At 33.2% G+C, this 20399-nt stretch overlaps 1 protein-coding gene across 1 annotated transcript in view; it reads left to right on the forward strand.

Annotated features, from left to right (window-relative positions):
• SLC1A2 (Excitatory amino acid transporter 2) overlaps positions 1-20399 on the forward strand; it is a 93978-nt gene that overhangs the window by 44826 nt on the left and 28753 nt on the right. Inside the window, exon 4 of the mRNA XM_051216718.1 lies at positions 10346-10556. Coding sequence (XP_051065314.1) covers positions 10346-10556 — 211 coding nt within the window. The remainder of the gene's footprint in view (positions 1-10345; positions 10557-20399) is intronic.

Consider the following 20399-nt stretch of genomic DNA (forward strand, 5'->3'; position numbering starts at 1 on the left):
ACTCAGAACCTATAGGCATCGATTCAAGTTGCCATACCTCATTAACACAACAAGATGGACACCGGATTCATAAAAGTAGTTAATTCAGTGGTCGTATTATATAAAAGAAAGATTGCATATAAGGACATAATACTGAAAGAAAGAATTAGGTCGTTGAAAGAAATATAAGTATCATCAAAAGGAATGATTTAAAATCTTATTGATAGCATTAATAATACTTTGATAATCTTCAAAGTTGAATTCATGAGTCAATCTAGTCTAAACCACTTTTGAAAACCTAAAAGTACTAGATGACCGTTTCGTCTTAGTAAGTGACTCCTCAACGGTGCGTATCTATGATCTCACATGTGGGACTCGAACCCGGAGCCTTTGGTCTCATGCGTGAATGCTTAACCTTTAGACCACTGAGTCGGTATCCAACGTTAATAATGTCTAACTTCATTCGATTCATGATCTTGTGCAATACTTCATCCATTGTCTGACGTGGATAACTATCTCCATCCAACTCAGAATGAATTTCATTAGCCACAGCTCCTCACTAGAATTCATCTTGAATCTAGTCAGTAGTGAGCATATGATTATTATAATCAATATTGAGGATTTTTGTAGATCGTAAATTTTAATAATTCACATGTTACTTTCAAGGTACATAGAAATATACCAAGACATCTACTTCCCTTATGTTATACAATAATGAATGAGAGTAGAATAAATGAAACTAGTTCCTTTCTTCGTTAACATTAACTAATAAGTTTAACAAAGACAGTTGAATAAAACAATCATTATAGTGCAAGATAAGAGATGAATATTTTGTTTTGGCTGTACAATTAATTAAAATGTTTGATTATTGAATGTAAAACATTAAAATCTTAATTATAATGCCAACTAAAAGCTGACAATATGTAATATTAGAGAGGAGTTTTATGGTTATTATAGTTATTTTAATAGTTGAATTCATGAGTCAATTGAAGCTAGACCACCATGGGAAACCTGGAAGCATCGGACGGTCATTTCGTCCTAGTGTGGGACTACTCGACAGAGCGCATCCATGGTCCCGCGCGCAGGATGCAAAACCCAGGTGCCTATGCGCTCAATAGTGACTGGCTTCAAGAAGTATTTCCTGAAGTTCTAGTGAGAAGCTGTGACCAGTGGAGTTCAACCGGGTCTGTTGTGAGATAGTAATTCACTGATGACAATATTGGGCGGTAGAGCAATATGATGAATTGATTGAAGTTAGACACTAACACTTCTGGATGCTGGCTCAGTGGTCTAGAGGTTAAGCATTCACATTCGAGACCAATAGGTCCTGAGTTCAAATCTCGCGAAGCGGGATCGTGGATGAGCACTGTTGAGGAGTCCCACACTAAAACGAAACGGCCGACCAGTGCTTCCAGGTTTTCCATGTTTGTCTAGCTCCGACTGTCTCATGAATTCAACTATAAAATCCAAATACGTAATATATTTCATTATTAGATCATTGAAAGCAGTAAGCAGATTTATTTATTAAATGACTGTCTGTTAAATTATTTGAATTTTATACTGAGAAACATTAGTTAGAAACTAACAAGGATTACCAATTCATTCGAGATTGACTGTAGTAAACTGGTAGGAGATCTCATGTTTGGTTGTTAATACAGAGGGATGTGATTTAGCTCAAAATAGAGATAGTTCACATTCTCATTATTATTATTATTATTATTATTATTATTATTATTATTATTATTATTATTATATGAATGATAGTGATTAACGTCTAGAATAATTCCCAAATTCTGGTGATATGCAGTGATCAATCGAGCTTAATAGGATTCCAGACATTTAGTACTTATGATAACGTTTGACGGTTGCTTATAAGAGTGAATTGAAAATCACTGAATGTCTATATCATTAAAAAATGATGTCACAACATCCCCCCAAATAACTTTGATAGAAATATTTCGGAATTACAAGTACTAAATCACTAATGTCATTATTAAATTTATGATTATCAGTATACAGAATACTTTGATCAACAAGCTTAAATATCAGATGAGTTTTGTGGATATTATAGTAATTTTAATGGTTAAGATCATGAGTCAGTTGAAGCTAGACCACCATGGAAAACCTGGAAGCACTGGACGGCCGTTTCGTCCTATTGTGGGACTCCTCAGTTCTAGTGAGTTCTAGTGAGAAGTAGTGAGCAGTGGAGTTCAATGGGGTCTGTTGTGATACAATAATTCACTGAATACAATAGTGGATGTGTCGCTCAATTTCGTAGATTAGTTGAAGTTAGACATTAAAACTGTTAGATGTCGGCCGGCTCAGTGGTCTAATGGTTAAGTGCTCGCGCACGAAACCAGTAAGTTCTGGGCTCGAGTCTCGCGGGAGTGAGGTCGTGGATACGCATTGCTTAGGAATCCCACAATATGATGAAACTGCCGTCCAGTGCTTCCAGGTTTTCCATGGTGATCTAGCTTCAACTGACTCATGATCTTAACCATTGAAAAGCTTAAATATATTGAATGATAAAGTATAAAAACCAATGCAAAATAGCATTAATGAATCCTTTAATTATTACGTAACAATTCATTCTTTTTATTAGATCATATATTTTTGTTACATTTAAAATACTAAAAGATTAAGACATTTGAATTAGTGCATATTTTGTGCTATTTTCCTGCTATTTTTAACTGTTGATCATCTTTAAAGTTGATGATTTTTTTGTTTTTTTTTCGGAACTAAAATGATACAATCAAATCAGAACTATTTGCTGATTATCATTGATTATTTGTGTTTGTATGTGTCATATGTATGTTCCCAATGTTATGAATTGAATCGGACAGAATTGAAATCTATTCAATGATAGAATATTACAGATTTATATAATGTAAACTATTTTTCTCTAATTTGATTGGTTAATTAACGGAACAGAAAGAAAGTGATCATTGAATACATGAATAGATATGAATAGTGCTGGATTATATCAATGGACATATCTAACCTCTTTATTACTAATTTCGTTAAAACAAACAAATTCCCACTTTATGTTATCTCCAATTGTATTTACCGGTTTTTATATTCGTACTAAATCATTTACATTGACATAAAAGTTATGTTGGGAGATGTAGACTACTTGGTTGGGGTTCGCGTGACTATCGTAACCAATGGCTGGAGACTGTGGGCGACATGTTTTAGAATCGATCACAATGGTGTAGGTGTATACACTCTCTGTCTTCCCTTAAACTAAGAGATTAAAATCGCTTCATATCTTTCTTTCTACGAACTAATTCTTTCTTCCTGTACAATTCTTTATTCCTTATACAAAATCTTTCTTTTATATATTACCACATCTGAATTAACTACTTTTATGAATCCGGTGTTGATCTTGTTGTGTTAATGAGGTACAGCAACTTGAACCGATGCATATATGTGTTTGGTCGTACGTTGTAGCTGACTGACATGACAGAAAATAGGGATTTTCATTCATTTTGGAGCATATTCCATAATGTTCAATGTATTTTCGATAATGCTATCACTTATCATCTGTTTGATAGTAAACACAAAATTGATGTTTTAAAGTTGTTCAAAATAATCAATACCTCTAAAACAACTTTGAATTTCTTGGGTTATACCATGGCCGTAGCAACAAAAAAAAGTGAAACAACACAAACAAATCCATAACGATAGAGTTATAGATTTCTTAACAGCCCGGTTTTAGTGGCCCAGTATTTGACTCCAGGTATATCATATGATGATTTTTATTGAAGTATATATACCGCCAATCTGTGTATATAAATATCGACTTAATTCGCGTTAGAGAATAATAGAATACGTATATTTCATACATTCATTTATCCACACAGACAATCAGAGAAACAAAGTGAAGGAAGCGAAGCGAAACGAAACAAAGTGACGCTCACCGAGGGTTAGTGAGTCAACTCGATTTATTCAGGCGTGACTCGATATTCATATTAAGACAAAAATAAGTTACAGACACATAATCAATAGGGTGAACAATTAACAGATACGATCATACAAAAATAGTCAGGATTATTAAGCGAATAATTGACAAGTTCGAAATGTGACTTAAGAAGAATGGATAAATTGGTCTATCCAGAAGCTAGAATAACCTATGTGGGCTTGACATAGTGTGATATATGCTACTTATGTTGTTATAAGTAGTATATAACACCAGCCAGAAGTGGAATGTCTGGTAGTAGAAGGTTGGCAAAAGAACGGGAACAGAGAATAATTGTTATGGTAATAAAGGAACGATGAATTGTGAGATATTTGTTGAAGGATTCGCAAATGAAGTATTGAACAGACAGTAGGGACTGTATATTCTCGTTCATTACAATAATACTATCCACAACATGGTAATCTCTACTTTTTATTGTTCAATTACATATAATCTTATTTCAAATTCTCAATAACAAATTCCTTTCTTAGGTTATTACGTCATGTTTGAGCTTTCATAACTTTGGTCTATTAATTTACTTACCTTTATGGTTGTTGTTACGAATCCTGGTGTTGATTTCCATTCATTCAAGACAAGTCCCCATTTGTTAAAAAAAATGCTTCTTCTATAGTTTTCACATTCCTACTTATTTACTTACTTACGCCTGTTACTCTTCGTGGAGAAGCATAGGCCGCCCACCAGCACTCTCCATCCAACCCTGTCCTAGGCACTCCCTTCCAGCTCTTCCTAGTTGTTATTCATCCTTTTTATGTCTGCTTCCATTTCACATTCAGTAACACATAAATCTTTATCCACTTTACCATTTAAGAATTCTCCTAAATTTCTTGTCTTTATTCTACTAATCTTTGTTAACATAATATACAGTATGAATATTGATTGTAAATAATTATTATTATCGCCTCCAAGTTGTGAGCAAACCACGAGACTTCATGGAATAACTAAATTCATTTTATTTCGCTATGTCCGCTATCTGCGATTTAGTCCAGTCAGGTATACAACTTGGGCAAAGAAACGTTTCTTTTTAGTCTGTTCCACCACATGGCTCTACGTTGATATGACATCAATATCAAATAGTATATGGTGTATATCTTCATACTCCCCCCCCAAAAAAAATAATCAATTAGTAGCTCAATAAATGCGAAATTAATTCTTTAGACAAAGTGACATAACTGGTTTGTTGTAACAACTACTTAAGTAAGAATGAGGATACAGATTGCATAAACCCGATACTAAGTAAGTCAATAAAAATGTTGAGTATTATATGTAATATGAATCATAAATAATAATAATAATAATAATAATAATAATCAAATAGGGGTGCAAAGGAAAATCAGGTAATCAGACTATAATAGAAAGGTTGCGTAGAACTGGAATTTGTGATTAAAACTAAAAGAAGTAATGAAGTTTTTGAGGAAGTTAAGTGTTGCTAAGTAGAAGGATAAGGTAATATTAAGAAAAGGGTCCATATAAACTATTCTGTACACAAATGTCAAACTTTTTGGTGTGTAAATCTATGGCTTTTGTTTTATGTAAAAGATAGATTCTAGGAACTTAGCACAATTTCTACAGAATTCTATGAATGTCTCTGAAAGCTGAATTAGTTATGATGTAAGTAACCAACATCAACTGAACGGGTTCGAACGAAAATCTCTGTTTTTTTTGTTCCATGGTCAAACAAATGAATATGAATGCACTTAGTATTGATTGTTTGAATCTTCTCATCGATGTTTAGGACTGCACTCTCTTATTGATATACGTGCATACTGTACGTATTACCTTGATATTACTTTAGTTCACAAGCATTATAAGCAAAGATGAATAGTGGCTAGCGGTGGAATACATGGAAGCGCGTCTCATCCTGTTTGGGACTCGTCAGCTGGGTGTACCTGCATCTCAGAGTTGATGTTCACTCTGGCACTCGAACCCAGTACCGTTCGCTTTAAATGCTGTCACGTTATCCACTTAGCTACTGAGTCCTGGTAGCCACTTGCTTGTGCAATTGGATGAAGTTTAAATTCACTTAGATAGGATCTTCAAGATGCAGGTGCATCCAGCTGACGAGTCCAATATAGGACGAAACGCGCGTCCGGGATTCCACTGCTAGCCACCACCCATTTTTGCAAATAAATATGAAGCTCAGAACTAGGATAAAATATTTTCTAGCTGTAAGGCCAACATAATAGTCTCAACAGTCGTATTTGAACTGACCTAAGAAACAATAACATGATCTTGTTGCATTAAGTGTTTGTTGTGTGAGCTATGCTATGCGTTATGCCATTATTTCATTAGATATACACCTATGGATTATAAATTCATGAATGGAGTTTTTCTCGATACACTCAGTGATTTCACATTCAATCTGATCGTAGTCATAATTTTTGATTAGCAGATTTGATGGATATCGATTTTTACTTAGTAGATCATTGATAAATTAACCAATTAATCCATGAGATAACTCAATCATCAATGAAGAAGATTTGTAGCTCAGGTAGATGATTTTTACGAAGTTTTTGTTCTCTGAGCTGGATAATTTGGTCGTAGAATTTTAATCGTTCTCTTCTGAACGATATCATCAGTACAAACTTTAAGTAGAAGTGGAATGTTCAAATTTCTCCACATATGGTTCACAACTTGTCCTATAGACCTCGATATTGATTGGTTATGGTTGACATTCAACCTGTTATTGTTTACTTTTTTTGTTTTGATTGTATCTTCCATTGGCTAGATTTTTGTTCCTATGTCGCCTGGCGCGAAACTGATAGGTCCGAGGTTCGAATCTCGCAGGGTACGGGATCGTGGATGCGCACTGCTGAAGAGTCCCATACTAGGACAAAATGGCCGTCCAGTGCTTCCAGATTTTCCATGGTGGTCTAGCTTCAATTGACTCATGATTTCAATCAGTGAAATTTCTAAAATCTCCACAAAACCCCTTCTGACAGACATAGGAATGTATAGATAAACTCAATTATCTAGGGATAAAATGTTCTCCATTTGTTTTTTTATTGAAGTCGCTAGCATATATCATCGTTATTTCTTACTATGTTTGTATACATAAAGAATTAATATACAAAATGTTACATTATTCAAGGCATATTTGTAAGAAATATAACTCTAAGTAATTGATACACCATTAGAAAAAAACAACAGCTGAATAAATGACATTGAACATGTAACGTTAGTTTTACTATTCACTTAGTTACTATGTACAAAATTAATTCATTTACAAATTAATTTAATCACAAACTAATTGATAATGAGTATAGAAGCTTAAGTGAAGGTTTAAACTGAAAAAAAATCAGTAGTTAAGTGAATAATGCGATGATGTTTGAGACGAACAGTGCTGAGTTCGAGTCCCAGGGTGAACATCAAGTACATCCAGCTGACGAGTCCTAGATAGAATGAAACGCGCCTCTTGTATTCCACTGGTAGCCACTATCGATTTTTGCATAGAATGCTTGTGAATTAAGGCAATATCAAGACAATACTCACAGGATACATATATGCCAATAAGAGACTGATCAATGACAGTCCTAAATACCAATGAGAAGATTCAAACAAACAAAACCAAGTGAAGTTCTATTTGGTTTTAATTCATAAATACATTAAGATATGCGTTGTGAAATTTTTATCTGAGATGGTTAAATATCGTTGAAGAACCCTTTACTATATTAAGTGGTTTTATATAAAAATGTGTGAAAGTAATTGAGTTTCTACTGACATTTGAAAATGAAATTCGATTCTATGTTGAATTAGAAATGAACTGCAAAATGTAAGTCAAACCTTCAGTAAATTTGATCTTTCAGGGTTCTTGATATTCAGTAGTTCTCAGTGTTACATTAAAATGTCAATGTGGGTATGGTTCACAAATATAATTAGTTTTTGTTTTGTTGTCTATTGTGAATCAAATATACTTAACATTTAAAGTATTTGATCACATCAGTAGTTATCACGTCGTTTCGTTTGGTAGCATGTTAACGAGTAACACTAGGATTTAACGTTATTTTCCTACCGTTAACTAAGCATATGATAGATGTCATGACGACTATATATCAATGAAGTGAATCTTATTGACTAAGTCATTGGAATGTAAATGATATGCTATACAATGGTTTGTTGTAATGGTGGGGTTGTAAATCAGTTAAAATTCTAGATAAAATTATGTTTCATTGCCGAGCTAGATAAAACAAAGTTAGTCAGCTTAAAACTGTTGGCCGGATTCCGTAAAAATGTAACATAAGCTAACTACCCCGGAAAATGATTTGCATGATGTTAGGATTACTTAGAATTACAAAAGACAAGTTTTATTTATTCCCAAACAAATGATAAAGAGGATAGGATGTGAAAGCAGAACTATGCAAAATACTCAGTCCTTTATAGGAAGAGGTGGATAGTCACTGACAGTAAAATGTAAGACGCGCGTTTCGTCGCGTTTGGAACTCGTCAATTGGATGTGCCAGCATCTTAGAGTTGCTTGTGCCGGGACTCGGACTCTGTACTGTTCACTTAAAAACAAAATCACTTTTCCCACTTAACTTATTAAACCTAGATAGTTGTCATTAATGAATCTTAATGGTTTCGAAAAAGATTTCATTAAAATTATAAATCAGTGACAATACAATGTTATTATTATGTAAAGTTAACTCTTAACATAATCATATCATAACTATGTATGAATCGTATATATGATTTAGACATAAACTAATCTGACCATTCGTGAATACATTTCTATTAAGAACATAATCATATTTCTTAAAATAATACAATTAAGACTACTACTTACTTACACCTATTACTCCTTGTGGAGGAGCATAGGCCGTCCAACAACACTGTTCATCCAACTCTTTCCTGGGCAGTATTTTCCAGCTCTTCCCAGTTATTATTCAGTCTTTTCATATCTGTTAGCCAGAAATAAATACAATTAAAACAATAAACAACAAAAAGAACAATCACTAAGGATGTAAGTGTATGAGATGCTGTTTTGATTTTAAAATCCCTGTCGAATGAATTTCAGACCGTATAAGAATTAATTGATAACTATTAGACTACCTGGTTGGGGACCGCGAGATGATAACAACCGATGATTGAAGACCTTGAATGACATGGCTCAAAATCGTTTGCAATGGCACAGGTGCATCCACTCTTTGTGTTCTCCCAAATTGTAACCTTCTGAATTCTCCACGTCCCTTTTTTTCTCTTTGGAAATTTATTTCACTGGATTATACTCTTTGAAAAACATCTTCAAACCCTAATGTTTCTGATTACTGCTTATACTCTTATTACCTCTACCACTACGGGATTTGAATTGACAACTGCATCTCTGTGCTAATGTGGTGTGGCAACTCGAACTGATGTACGTACGTACGAAGTTCTACGTTGTTACTGACTGACTGACTGATAAGCATTAGAGTAGAATACTTTTAGATAAGAAAATGCTTAAAACAATCAGTATCAATTCAGTTGGCTTTAATATTGTATAGTCTAAGTATATAATCAGATTGTGTAAATAATAGAAGGATTATTTTTGAAGAATCTAAAAACTGTTAGTTTAGTTATAGGAATCATATTCATATGACCACTGAACTGTTAAAACTTGAAACCGTTCACATATGATCTATTCTTTATTGTTTGTTGACGAATTTCCAAATCTTCCATCATCCTTTTGATATCGTTGTTAAAATGCTGTGTACTAATTTTAGAGCGGTTTATACATAACTTTCCTTCAATTTTGTAAGAATATAGTACTGATAGAGAAAATAATTGTCCTTAGGAAATATCCTACTTCAACCACATCCTGGTGCAGCCATTAATAGAACTAAGTTCTTGAACCTCAGATTTTCTACTTTCGATTTTATGGAACACCAGTTAACATGCTTTCTATACTCTAATTTTTATATAAATATATAATTATTGATTAAGATAATGAGTTGATTAATGCTATAACACCATTTAGAAAGTCGAAGCATTGGGTGGCTGTTTCTTCTTAATATAGATCTCCTCAACGGTGTGCATCCACGATCTCACCCCTGGGACTCGAACTCAGGACTTTCGGTCTCGCGTGAGAATGCTTAACCTACAGACCAATGAGTTGGCATTCAATGGTGTTAGTGTCTAACTTCAACACATTCACGAAATTGGGCAACCATATTAGGACGAAACGGCTGTCCGATGCCTCCAGGTTTTTAATGGTGGTCTAACATTGATCGGTTCATGGTCTCAATCAATATTTCAGCAATTTCCACAACCCCATACTGAAAATAAATAGTTGTTGAAACCGAGACAGAGAAGATATATGTGTATATGGCGAAAGAGAGAGAAGTTACAAAGGCAACACATAAATTTTGATGAACATTATTATTAATATTGTGAATTTGTCTTGTTTTTATTCAGGACTTGCTGGTTTAGATCCAAAATCAAGCGGAAAAATTGGCTCATATGCATTGATTTATTATGTAGTAACTACAATGCTTGCAGTTATACTTGGTATTGGTCTAGTTTTATGCATACATCCAGGTGATACATCAATTAAAGATGAAATAGGCGAAGGAACAATAGAGGAACGTAGACCTGAAACATTGGATTCTTTACTGGATTTATTAAGGTTAGTGTTTGAAAGAGGAAATATGATGGTTATGTATTATTGCTGATAATTTTAAACTGGTGAGTATTTTACAGCTTTGATTAATAGAAAGAGTAAGTTATAAGTCTTGTTTAGGTCATAATGATTATGTTCTCCTGCTTCATCTAGATTTCATTATGGATTAATAAAGAGACCGCTAGTTGTTGATGACTCAGTGAAAAAGTTAGTATTCAGTAGGTTTGCCAATGTTTTAATGTAAATTCAATAACTCATATTTATCGAAGGCGATAATAATAGGCCTTTAACTAATACATCAAGGGTCGTTCTACATGAACCCAAATGCTGATCTACATCATTTGGTTTAGTGTCAGATAACAGTTCATAATCTACAGAAATGGATCGATTCACGATTGTTTAGTCAGCATCAAACATCTCAAATGTCTCATTTTTATGTAAGTTTTCTACTTAAATGCAGTACTCTAGATTTTCTTTATATGTTATGATATGGATCTCTACTAATAAATAATTATATGTAGCCAGTCGTTCTGTTACTTTTCAACAGAATGTTTAAGTATTGTAAGATACACTTTTGATTTGTTCAACAATCCCTTTAAAACATGCCTCTTTGCTAAAACTTAGAATGAATTCAAAGCAGTCGATAAACAACTTCAGGGACAAGTTTCATGCCAAATGGAGAGATTTGAACCCTTGTCATTCAGTTTCACAGTTATCTATTCGAGCGGCAGTCAATGAGTTGACTCGATTGTATTAGTTAGGTTATATAATATGCCATTATCGAGTCCGACAGATGATCTTTTCTGTGATTCGAATAACAATACGGTAACGGCCTGAGATGTTAAGTTGGGTAGCGAGACTTGAAATCTCACAAGAAGCTTTTGTTAACACAAGACTATGGATGGGTTTTAATATAGAGTCTCATCTAGCATAAAACCTAGTTTCGACTGCCCCTAACCATACTATATCAGAACGTAGAACAAGGAGTGTGAAATCACTGGGACTGTTAGCTATGTGACTAAAAACATGTGACAGCAGTTATTAATTAGTGTTTAAACCAATTTAAACATTCCACAATCTTTACTCTGACAAAATGGTCGTCTAACACTGATCGGTTCAAAATCTCAAAGAAACTAAACAATTTTCACAATCCTTTACTGATAATTATCATGTGCACGTCACTGACTCGATTCTAGTGGTAATTCTCAGTTTCAGTGAGAAACCGAGACCGGTGAAGCTAATCTATTTTAGCTATGAAGCAGTGGAGAAGATTTGTAGCTCAGGTGGATGATTTTGATGGAGTTTCGTTCTCTGAGCTGAATGGTTTGGTCGTCGAGTTTTCATCGTTCTCTTCTGAACGCCATCATCAGCACAAAGTTCAGGTAGAAGTGAAGTGTTCAAATTTCTCCACATATATCTCACAACTTGTTCTGTAGACCTTGATATTGATTAGTTCTTGTTGACACTTCACTTCTACTTGAAGTTTGTGCTGATGATGTCGTTCCGAAGAACGATGAAAACTTCACGACCAAAAACTATCCAGCTCAAAGAACAAAACTCCACCAAAAGTCGTTGCATTTGTTTATATGATTAATAATGTTACAATTAAAGTTTATTGTATAAAAAAACCATACAGGTGAGACTATAATTTATGAACGACCTTTGGGCGACGCTCGACTGACCTTGATATTGTTCACTTAATAAATAGGACTAAATGAGGGTTATAAATCTGTGTGAGGACTTCGAATTTCGATTAAAAATTGACGGTTAGAAATTATATTTAGGATTTTCATCACTAACTGACATAAGCTATAATGTCAAAACTCTATTAAGCTAAATGGATTAGTGAATTTCGCGCCAAAATCCAAGACCTATTATCTTATACATAATTGGTTCGTCCGTAAATTATAGTCTCGCCACCCTACAAATTTTAGTCCAGAAATCTTATAGTTTGAATTATTTTTCAATATGTAATGATTATCTAAGATGGAACTTGGAAACAGCGTGACGGTTGTCACCATATTAGTAGGGTTTATAATTGATGAGTTGCAAAAAAAGATTTTATTTATCCATTCCTTCTTTTAGTTTAATTGATTTTCTCAAATAAATGTACTGTAGTGACTGACCATATGTCAAGTTCACATCATTGTTCTAGTTTATGGACAGATCAATCTATTCAGTTTTCTTGAGTTACATTTTACCCTGTTACTTAGTTGCTCATCAACTTTGACTGTTTTACATAAGCGTATGTGCATTTTTTAACTTACTCATCAGATATCAGAAACTTACTATTGTCTGACTATAAATATTGAGTCATATTTGGTTAAACTGAGTTGGCTCACTTACCTTCTCCATTGGGTGTCATTTTGTTTTGATTCTCCTATTCCTCTTCGCTTCTTAAGTTCCGTTTCTTTGATTGTTTGTTCAGATCAACGGTTGTATGAAATACACATATTCAAGACTTTATTCTCGTATGTGACTTATTTTAATTCCGTTATTTACTGACTTGAGTTAAGTCGATAATTATGTACGAGGATTAGCCACATGTTTATCTCAGTGGCAATCAATCATACGATCAAATAGAGGAGTCAGATATACGGCAACAAAAGTACACAAGAATTAATTATGATGATGATAATAAGACACATTTTTGAGTTCATTGTCATACATTGTTTAAATAGGCTGTAAATGTCTTTGGCACATATTTTTTTTTATCAGAAGGGGTTTGTGGAGATTTTAGAAATTTTCACAGATTGAAATCATGAGTCAGTTGAAGCTAGCCCACCATGGAAAATCTGGAAGCACTGGAAGGCCGTTTCGTCCTAGTATGGGACTCCTCAGCAGTGCGCATCCACGATCCCGCACCCCACGGGATCATTGAAAGTGGTAGGGAGAGGAGAGTTTTATAGATTGTTAAGCTTTGAAGTTTGTTTTTGGTTGTTATCTAATCAAAGTTAGTCCGTAATGTAAAAATGATGAATTTTTTTTTACATTTTTAAAAAATTAAATTCATTCATTTCAAGGATAACTATTTTTTCCCATATTCATATATATATTATCCCGATGAGAATAGTGGATGGTAACTGTTGGGATCCATTTATGGACTAATACTATACATATATTTTTATTGTATAATTATTAAATAGTAAAACAATACATATTCATTCACATGGTATTGTTTACTTGAAACTTCCCATTGATGTTTAGAACTGCAACTGATCAGTCTATTATATGTATATGTACGTCCTATTCCGATTGCTTCGATATTGTCTTAATTCACAAGTATTATAAGCAAAGATAGATAGTGAAGTGTTTGAAGCGAACGGTATTGGGTTCGAGCCTCACAGTGAACATCAACTCTGAGGTACATCCAACTGATGAGTCCTACATCGGACAAAACGCATGTCCATGGATTTCACTATTAGCTACTATCCATAATATAATATAGTTTATATGTTAAACAAATAGCTATTCATTCATTCATTCATTCATTCATCACCGTTACTAGAATTTATATCTATCAACCTTTTTAGATTAGATTAGAGTTTTGTCCAAATACTCTTCAAACATTTTGAAAAACAAACAAAAAACAACTTTTAATTAAAATCCGATGAACTTACCAACTTTCTTAAGTATTCATGATATATAGTAATACAATCAACTACTAAATAAGTAGTATCTAAATCTAAAACAAACTTAATTAATATCAAAATAAGAACTGATGGAAATGGATTAAATTCATGATTGGATTTCATTTAGAGCACCTTAGAAAAATCTGTGAAAGTATTGGATAAGTATTTTATCCAAATATATAAGACTTCACAGCTTAACTTAATTAAATTAATTCAACCATATTCTTAACTAGTTTCTCCTTCTTCTTCTTCTTCTTCTTCTGCTTCTTCTTTTTATTTCATCTTAATTCTTTCATTTTAAGTAGCAGTCATTCATTCAATATGACCTATTTTCAAAGAGAAAATAAAATGTCAAAATTCATTTTTTTTTATAAACTCAAATGATCATATTATACTGAAAAAAAACAAAAAAAAAACCAAGAAGAAAGAAAAAAGAGAAAAGAGAAAAAAAAGAAAAGTTTATGGTTTCATTCACCGTTTAAAATCCATTTCATGAAACAAAAAAATATCGGAAGGGGTTTTGTGAAGATTTTTAGAAATTTTAATAGTTGAAATCATGAGTCGATTGAAACTAGACAACCATGGAGAACGTGGTAGTACTGGATGACCGTTTCGTCTTAGTATGATACTGTGAAGCCCTTTTATTTTGGTCGTCGTTTAGAGCGAACGATATTGTCGAAAGGGTTCTCCACTTTAATGGTCCGAGTTCTGACTTTTATTTGATCGTATGAATGATTGTTATTGAAATATATATGTCACCTATCCTCGTATATAATCATCGACTTAAATCGCGTTAGTCAATAACGGAATTAAATAAGTGAAATAACGAAAATGGACTTGTCAATACATATATTTTGTATATTGAGCGAATGGAATAAAGAGAAGAGAAACGACGCGGAGTGGAGATGGCTAGTAAGCCAATTCCTATTTAACCAAGCGTTAATCAATATTTATAGTTACACAAAATTAAGTTACAGACATGTAATGAGTAATGGGATAAGAAGTGTACACACACCTATACACTCATATGAAAACAGTCAACATTGATAAGCGAATAAATAACAAGGTCAGAATGTGACTCGAGTAGAATGAATAGAATGGGCTGTCCGAAAGCTAAAATAAAATATATATAGGCTTAACATAATAACCGACATTACAGGACTGCTCAACAGTGCTCATCCACGATCCCGCTCCCTGTGAGATTTGAACCCAGGATCTATCAGTCTGGCACATGAACGCTTAACCAGTAGACCACTGAGATAGCATCCAACCGGCTTCCAGGTTTTTCATCGTGGTCTAACTTCAACTGACTCATGATTTCAACTATTGAAATAAAAAAACTACTCATTTTTGTGGTTGAATGAATGTAACCAAGTATAAAATTAATTTGATATTATCAACCCAAATCAGGATTAGTTTTCCCCCCCCCCATTTATTCTTATACTCAATCGTCCTATTTATCTGTGAAAATGTCAAATCATAAAATTTATTTTCACAATTTTTTTTTAAAAAATCAGAAAAAAAATTTTTTTTCTTTTTGTGAATTGAACTATATCCATAATTAAAATTAAAAAAAGAAAAGAAAAGAAAAGAGAAGAAAAGAAAAGCAAAGTAAATAAACGAACATCACTTTTTTTATATTTTTTTTCTTTACGAGTTATCTGATTGGTGTATTTTGTATCCAAGTGAGAAAGTGTATATCTATGTCAAGGTCACAAGTACGAACTTCTGATTTGAAAAATTTTAATGTATATTCAAAGATTAAATTACAATCTTTTAAGAAAACAAAAAAAAGTATTTAAGGAACAAATGGAATGACCTATTAATGATTAATTTATGATCCATTTAAATAATAAAAAAAAAAGTTTTTTCTTTATCAGAATGGATTTTGTGGAGATTTTAGAAAGTTCGCGAGGTGGGGGGGTACGGGATCGTGGATGCGCACTGCTGAAGAGTCCCATACTAGGAGGAAACGGCCGTTCAGTGCTTCCAAGTTTTCCATGGTGGTCTAGCTTCAATTGACTCATGATTTCAACCAGTTTTTTTTAATTTCTGTTAATGTCTTGTCTTAGGAATTGAGTAATTTCTCTTTTTTTGATTTAATAAGAAGTTTATATATATGAAATTCATGAGTCAATCAAATCTAGATCACCATTGAAAACCTGGAATCACTAGACAACTGTATCATTCTAATGTGGGACTATTCAATAGTGCATATTCACGATCTCATGTGAGGGATTCAAATCTAGGATATTTCGTCTTATATATGAACGTTTAAACTTTAGATCACTGAGTTAGTATCAAACGGTATCCAGTGTTTCTAGATTTCCCATAGTGATCTAGTTTAAAATCATTCATGAATTTAATTACTTAAATCATTACAATCTTCAAAAACCCATATTCTAATAGTATTTGGAATAATCTTTTGTTAGATATGAGATTTATTCAAATTGAATTTCAAAGATTTCCATTGTGAAAATTGGAACAGTAACACATGTAAGTGAAGAATTGTTTTCAATAATGATCACCATCAGGCCTTACTCGAATATACATGAATATTTATTACGAAAATATTAAACTAATCAAGGCAATTTAGGTCAATGATCACAATGAAATAGAGATTACATCACATATGTCTTTCTACTATCAACTTGTACTTTTACCTATTCTATATGGTGACGTTATCTATTTCATTTTGATTATTGGCTTAAATTGACTTGATTAGTTTAACATTTCCTTATAAATATTCATGTATATTAGAATAAAGTCTGATGATGATCTAATCGAAAACAATTGTTCGCTTACAGTATAGGGTTGTAGATATTGTTGAGAGTTGATTGAGATCGTGAATAGATCTATGTTAGATCATCAATAAAAACTTGGAAGCATTGAACGACTGTTTCATCCTAGGATAAGACTCCTTAACAGTGTTCTTCCACGATCCCACATGTGGGACTCAAATCCAGGACCTTCGGTCTCACAAACGAACGCTTAACCTCTGGATAGTTATAGACCCCAGACAATGGATGAATGGTTGCGTAAGATCATAAATCGAATGAATTTAGACATTAACACTGTTTGATGTCAGCTCAGTGGTCTACAGGTGTCATTACCAAGGTTTGATTTGATAATTTCGAATAAATTGAGCATTGGGTTGATTGTTATAAATAAAAATAATATATTTGTAATATCCCAATGAGTAGAAAATTGGATTTTCTGATATTTCGTGACTTAGTGTAAGTCACTTCTTCAGAGAATAAATAACCAAATTAAAATTAATTCAAGTTTAAATAGTACAAAGGAACAATGCAAGAATAATATTGGATCAGTCAAAAAGCAGGTCTGAACAAGTTGATATCATGTCATTTCTGTCAAGGTGATTCATAAGTGATATGTATGTAAATTTGTGTGTGTATGTACATGTGCATTGTTTAAGAATGAAAACTTGTGTGACCTTTATGGTAAGAAAGGATAGAGTTTAAATTTGTAATATGATAGTGTGAAATTGTAAATACGATCAGACTGAATGGTTAGGATAGATGGTCCAAGTAGGATGTATAGTAAGACCTTCCTTTCTATTGAGAGAAGTAGAATTAAGCATTATATGGAACGCCTCAGCTACCCTCCTTTCTTTGTAGTTGGAAAAGCCTTTTTGCAATATTTCGAAATTATCAAATCAAACCTTGGTAATGACACCTACAAACTCATTAATAACCGGATCAAATTATCCAAGTGTAAATGCAATTGATACAAACACAGAATATTTAATAAACGATGTTTACAAGACAACATCATCCCTAAATCTCTTGTTATAAAACCTCCAGAACGGTCCTGGAGATCTATCCAGACTTCGCAACACGCGTCTCGAATGTTCTTACGAGAACGCATTCACAAATGCACACATTTACTAGAAAAATATCGTGAACGAATCAAAAACCTTGATGATTTACTGAAGCTTTTAATCCCGATCGAATTACAAACCACGATATCCAACCTGTTTATAGAAAGAGAACTCCACTATTTAAATTCCTCGAAACACCGAGAAATTAAAAAATTCGAAAACATCAAGGAAAAGAAGAAAGATAAGAAAACATCAACAATAAAATACAATTTGAATGATCTAAGAACAGTTCATAATCTCTCCAACAGAAACTTAAACAGTCACGAAATCACTCTACTAGAGAAGGGATTAAACTTCAATTTACACAGAAAACCACTTGGCACTCTTGAAATCGCTCCGATTATAGAACCAATGATCGCACAACTACCGAAAAAAGAGTCGCATTTACTACGTCAAAAGACATCCCATATTCTGACGAAACAAAAACACATTACCCCAAACATTTCAAAAGAAGAATTGAAGGCTCTGAATTCACTTAAAAAAGACAAAACGATTATCATCACAAAAGCCGACAAAGGCAACACAACAGTAATCATGAATAAAACAGATTATATTAATAAAGCTCTTGAACATCTCTCAACAGGACCTTATGAAAAGATCAATCCAAAAACTTCTCTAACGATTAAGAATAAAGTCAAATTAGAAACAAATCAACTTCTGAATGAGCTAAAACCAATCACTGGGGTCTCGCTTTGGTTTGCGTTGTATCCCAAATCGTGTAATGTCTCACGGTTTTATGGCTTACCAAAAATTCATAAACCAGATATTCCTCTAAGACCGATGGTAGACTTCACAAACACCCCAACATATGCATTATCAAAATATTCAAGCAATATATTAAAACCACTACAACTCAACTTACATAATATAATTAAAGACACATATGACTTTAAATCAAAATTATCCGGATTAATCATCGAGAAGAATGAAATCATGGTAAGCTTTGATGTCGTTTCTTTATACACAAGTGTTCCCATTGATAAATGCTTAGAATTCATTAGTGGTTTACTTGAGAACGACAATACTCTTCCTGACAGATGTCCGTTGAGCATCAGTCTAATCATGAAATCCTTAAAACTTTGCTTAAATTCAACGCTATTTACTTTTAACGGTATTTTATTCAGACAAACTAACGGTGTAGCGATGGGATCCCCCGTGTCCCCGATTGTAGCCAACCTTTTTATGGCATACATAGAATCAAATATCTTCGCCCACAACATTATACCACGAATTTGGCTTAGATATGTAGACGATACATTTGTTGTTATAAAAAAGACTCATCTAAGATCTTTTTCAAAACGAATTAATACACTTTCATCGCACATCAAATTCACGAATGAAAATGAAAATGCACATGGTGAGCTACCATTCTTGGATTGCTTAGTAAAAAGAAATCCAAATGGAAGTCTAAACCTATCCATTTACCGAAAGCCGACGCATTCAAATCGTTATATTGACTTCCATTCAGCACATCCTTTCAGTGCTAAGATCTCGCTAGCCTTAAATCTTTTTAGAAGAGCTAACAAGATCATCACATCAGAGGAAGACAAACAAAAAGAACAAATGAATATAATTAGCATCTTACAATTTAATAATTTCCCTATGAAGATTATTAGAAGCATATTAAAACAAAACAGTTTATTACATTATAATAATGATTCGAATGAAATGCCATGGATTGGTACTGTAGTTCTACCATACCGTCATGGCACAACAGAAGAAATCCAAAGAATCTTAAAACATCACAGAATTAAAGTGTATTACAAAACAACGAACACACTACGTAATACTTTAGTTCGCCTGAAAGAAAAAATCCCTTTCATGTCCACACAGAACTGCGTCTACAAATTAGGTTGTATCGATTGTGATGCCTATTATATTGGAGAGTCATCCCGCGAAATCGTGACTAGAGCCAAAGAACATACTAGGTACACAAAGAAACCTCCTAACAATCCGGTAGAATTGAACCAACTTCAAATTAAATCCGTAATAGCAGTTCATGCCATTTTCAACAACCACCAAATCGATTTGAAAAATATCAAAATATTGCAAAAAGGCTTTTCCAACTACAAAGAAAGGAGGGTAGCTGAGGCGTTCCATATAATGCTTAATTCTACTTCTCTCAATAGAAAGGAAGGTCTTACTATACATCCTACTTGGACCATCTATCCTAACCATTCAGTCTGATCGTATTTACAATTTCACACTATCATATTACAAATTTAAACTCTATCCTTTCTTACCATAAAGGTCACACAAGTTTTCATTCTTAAACAATGCACATGTACATACACACACAAATTTACATACATATCA

This window comes from Schistosoma haematobium, chromosome 6, assembly GCF_000699445.3.
Source record: "Schistosoma haematobium chromosome 6, whole genome shotgun sequence".
In the NCBI taxonomy this organism is placed as follows: Eukaryota; Metazoa; Platyhelminthes; class Trematoda; order Strigeidida; family Schistosomatidae; genus Schistosoma; species Schistosoma haematobium.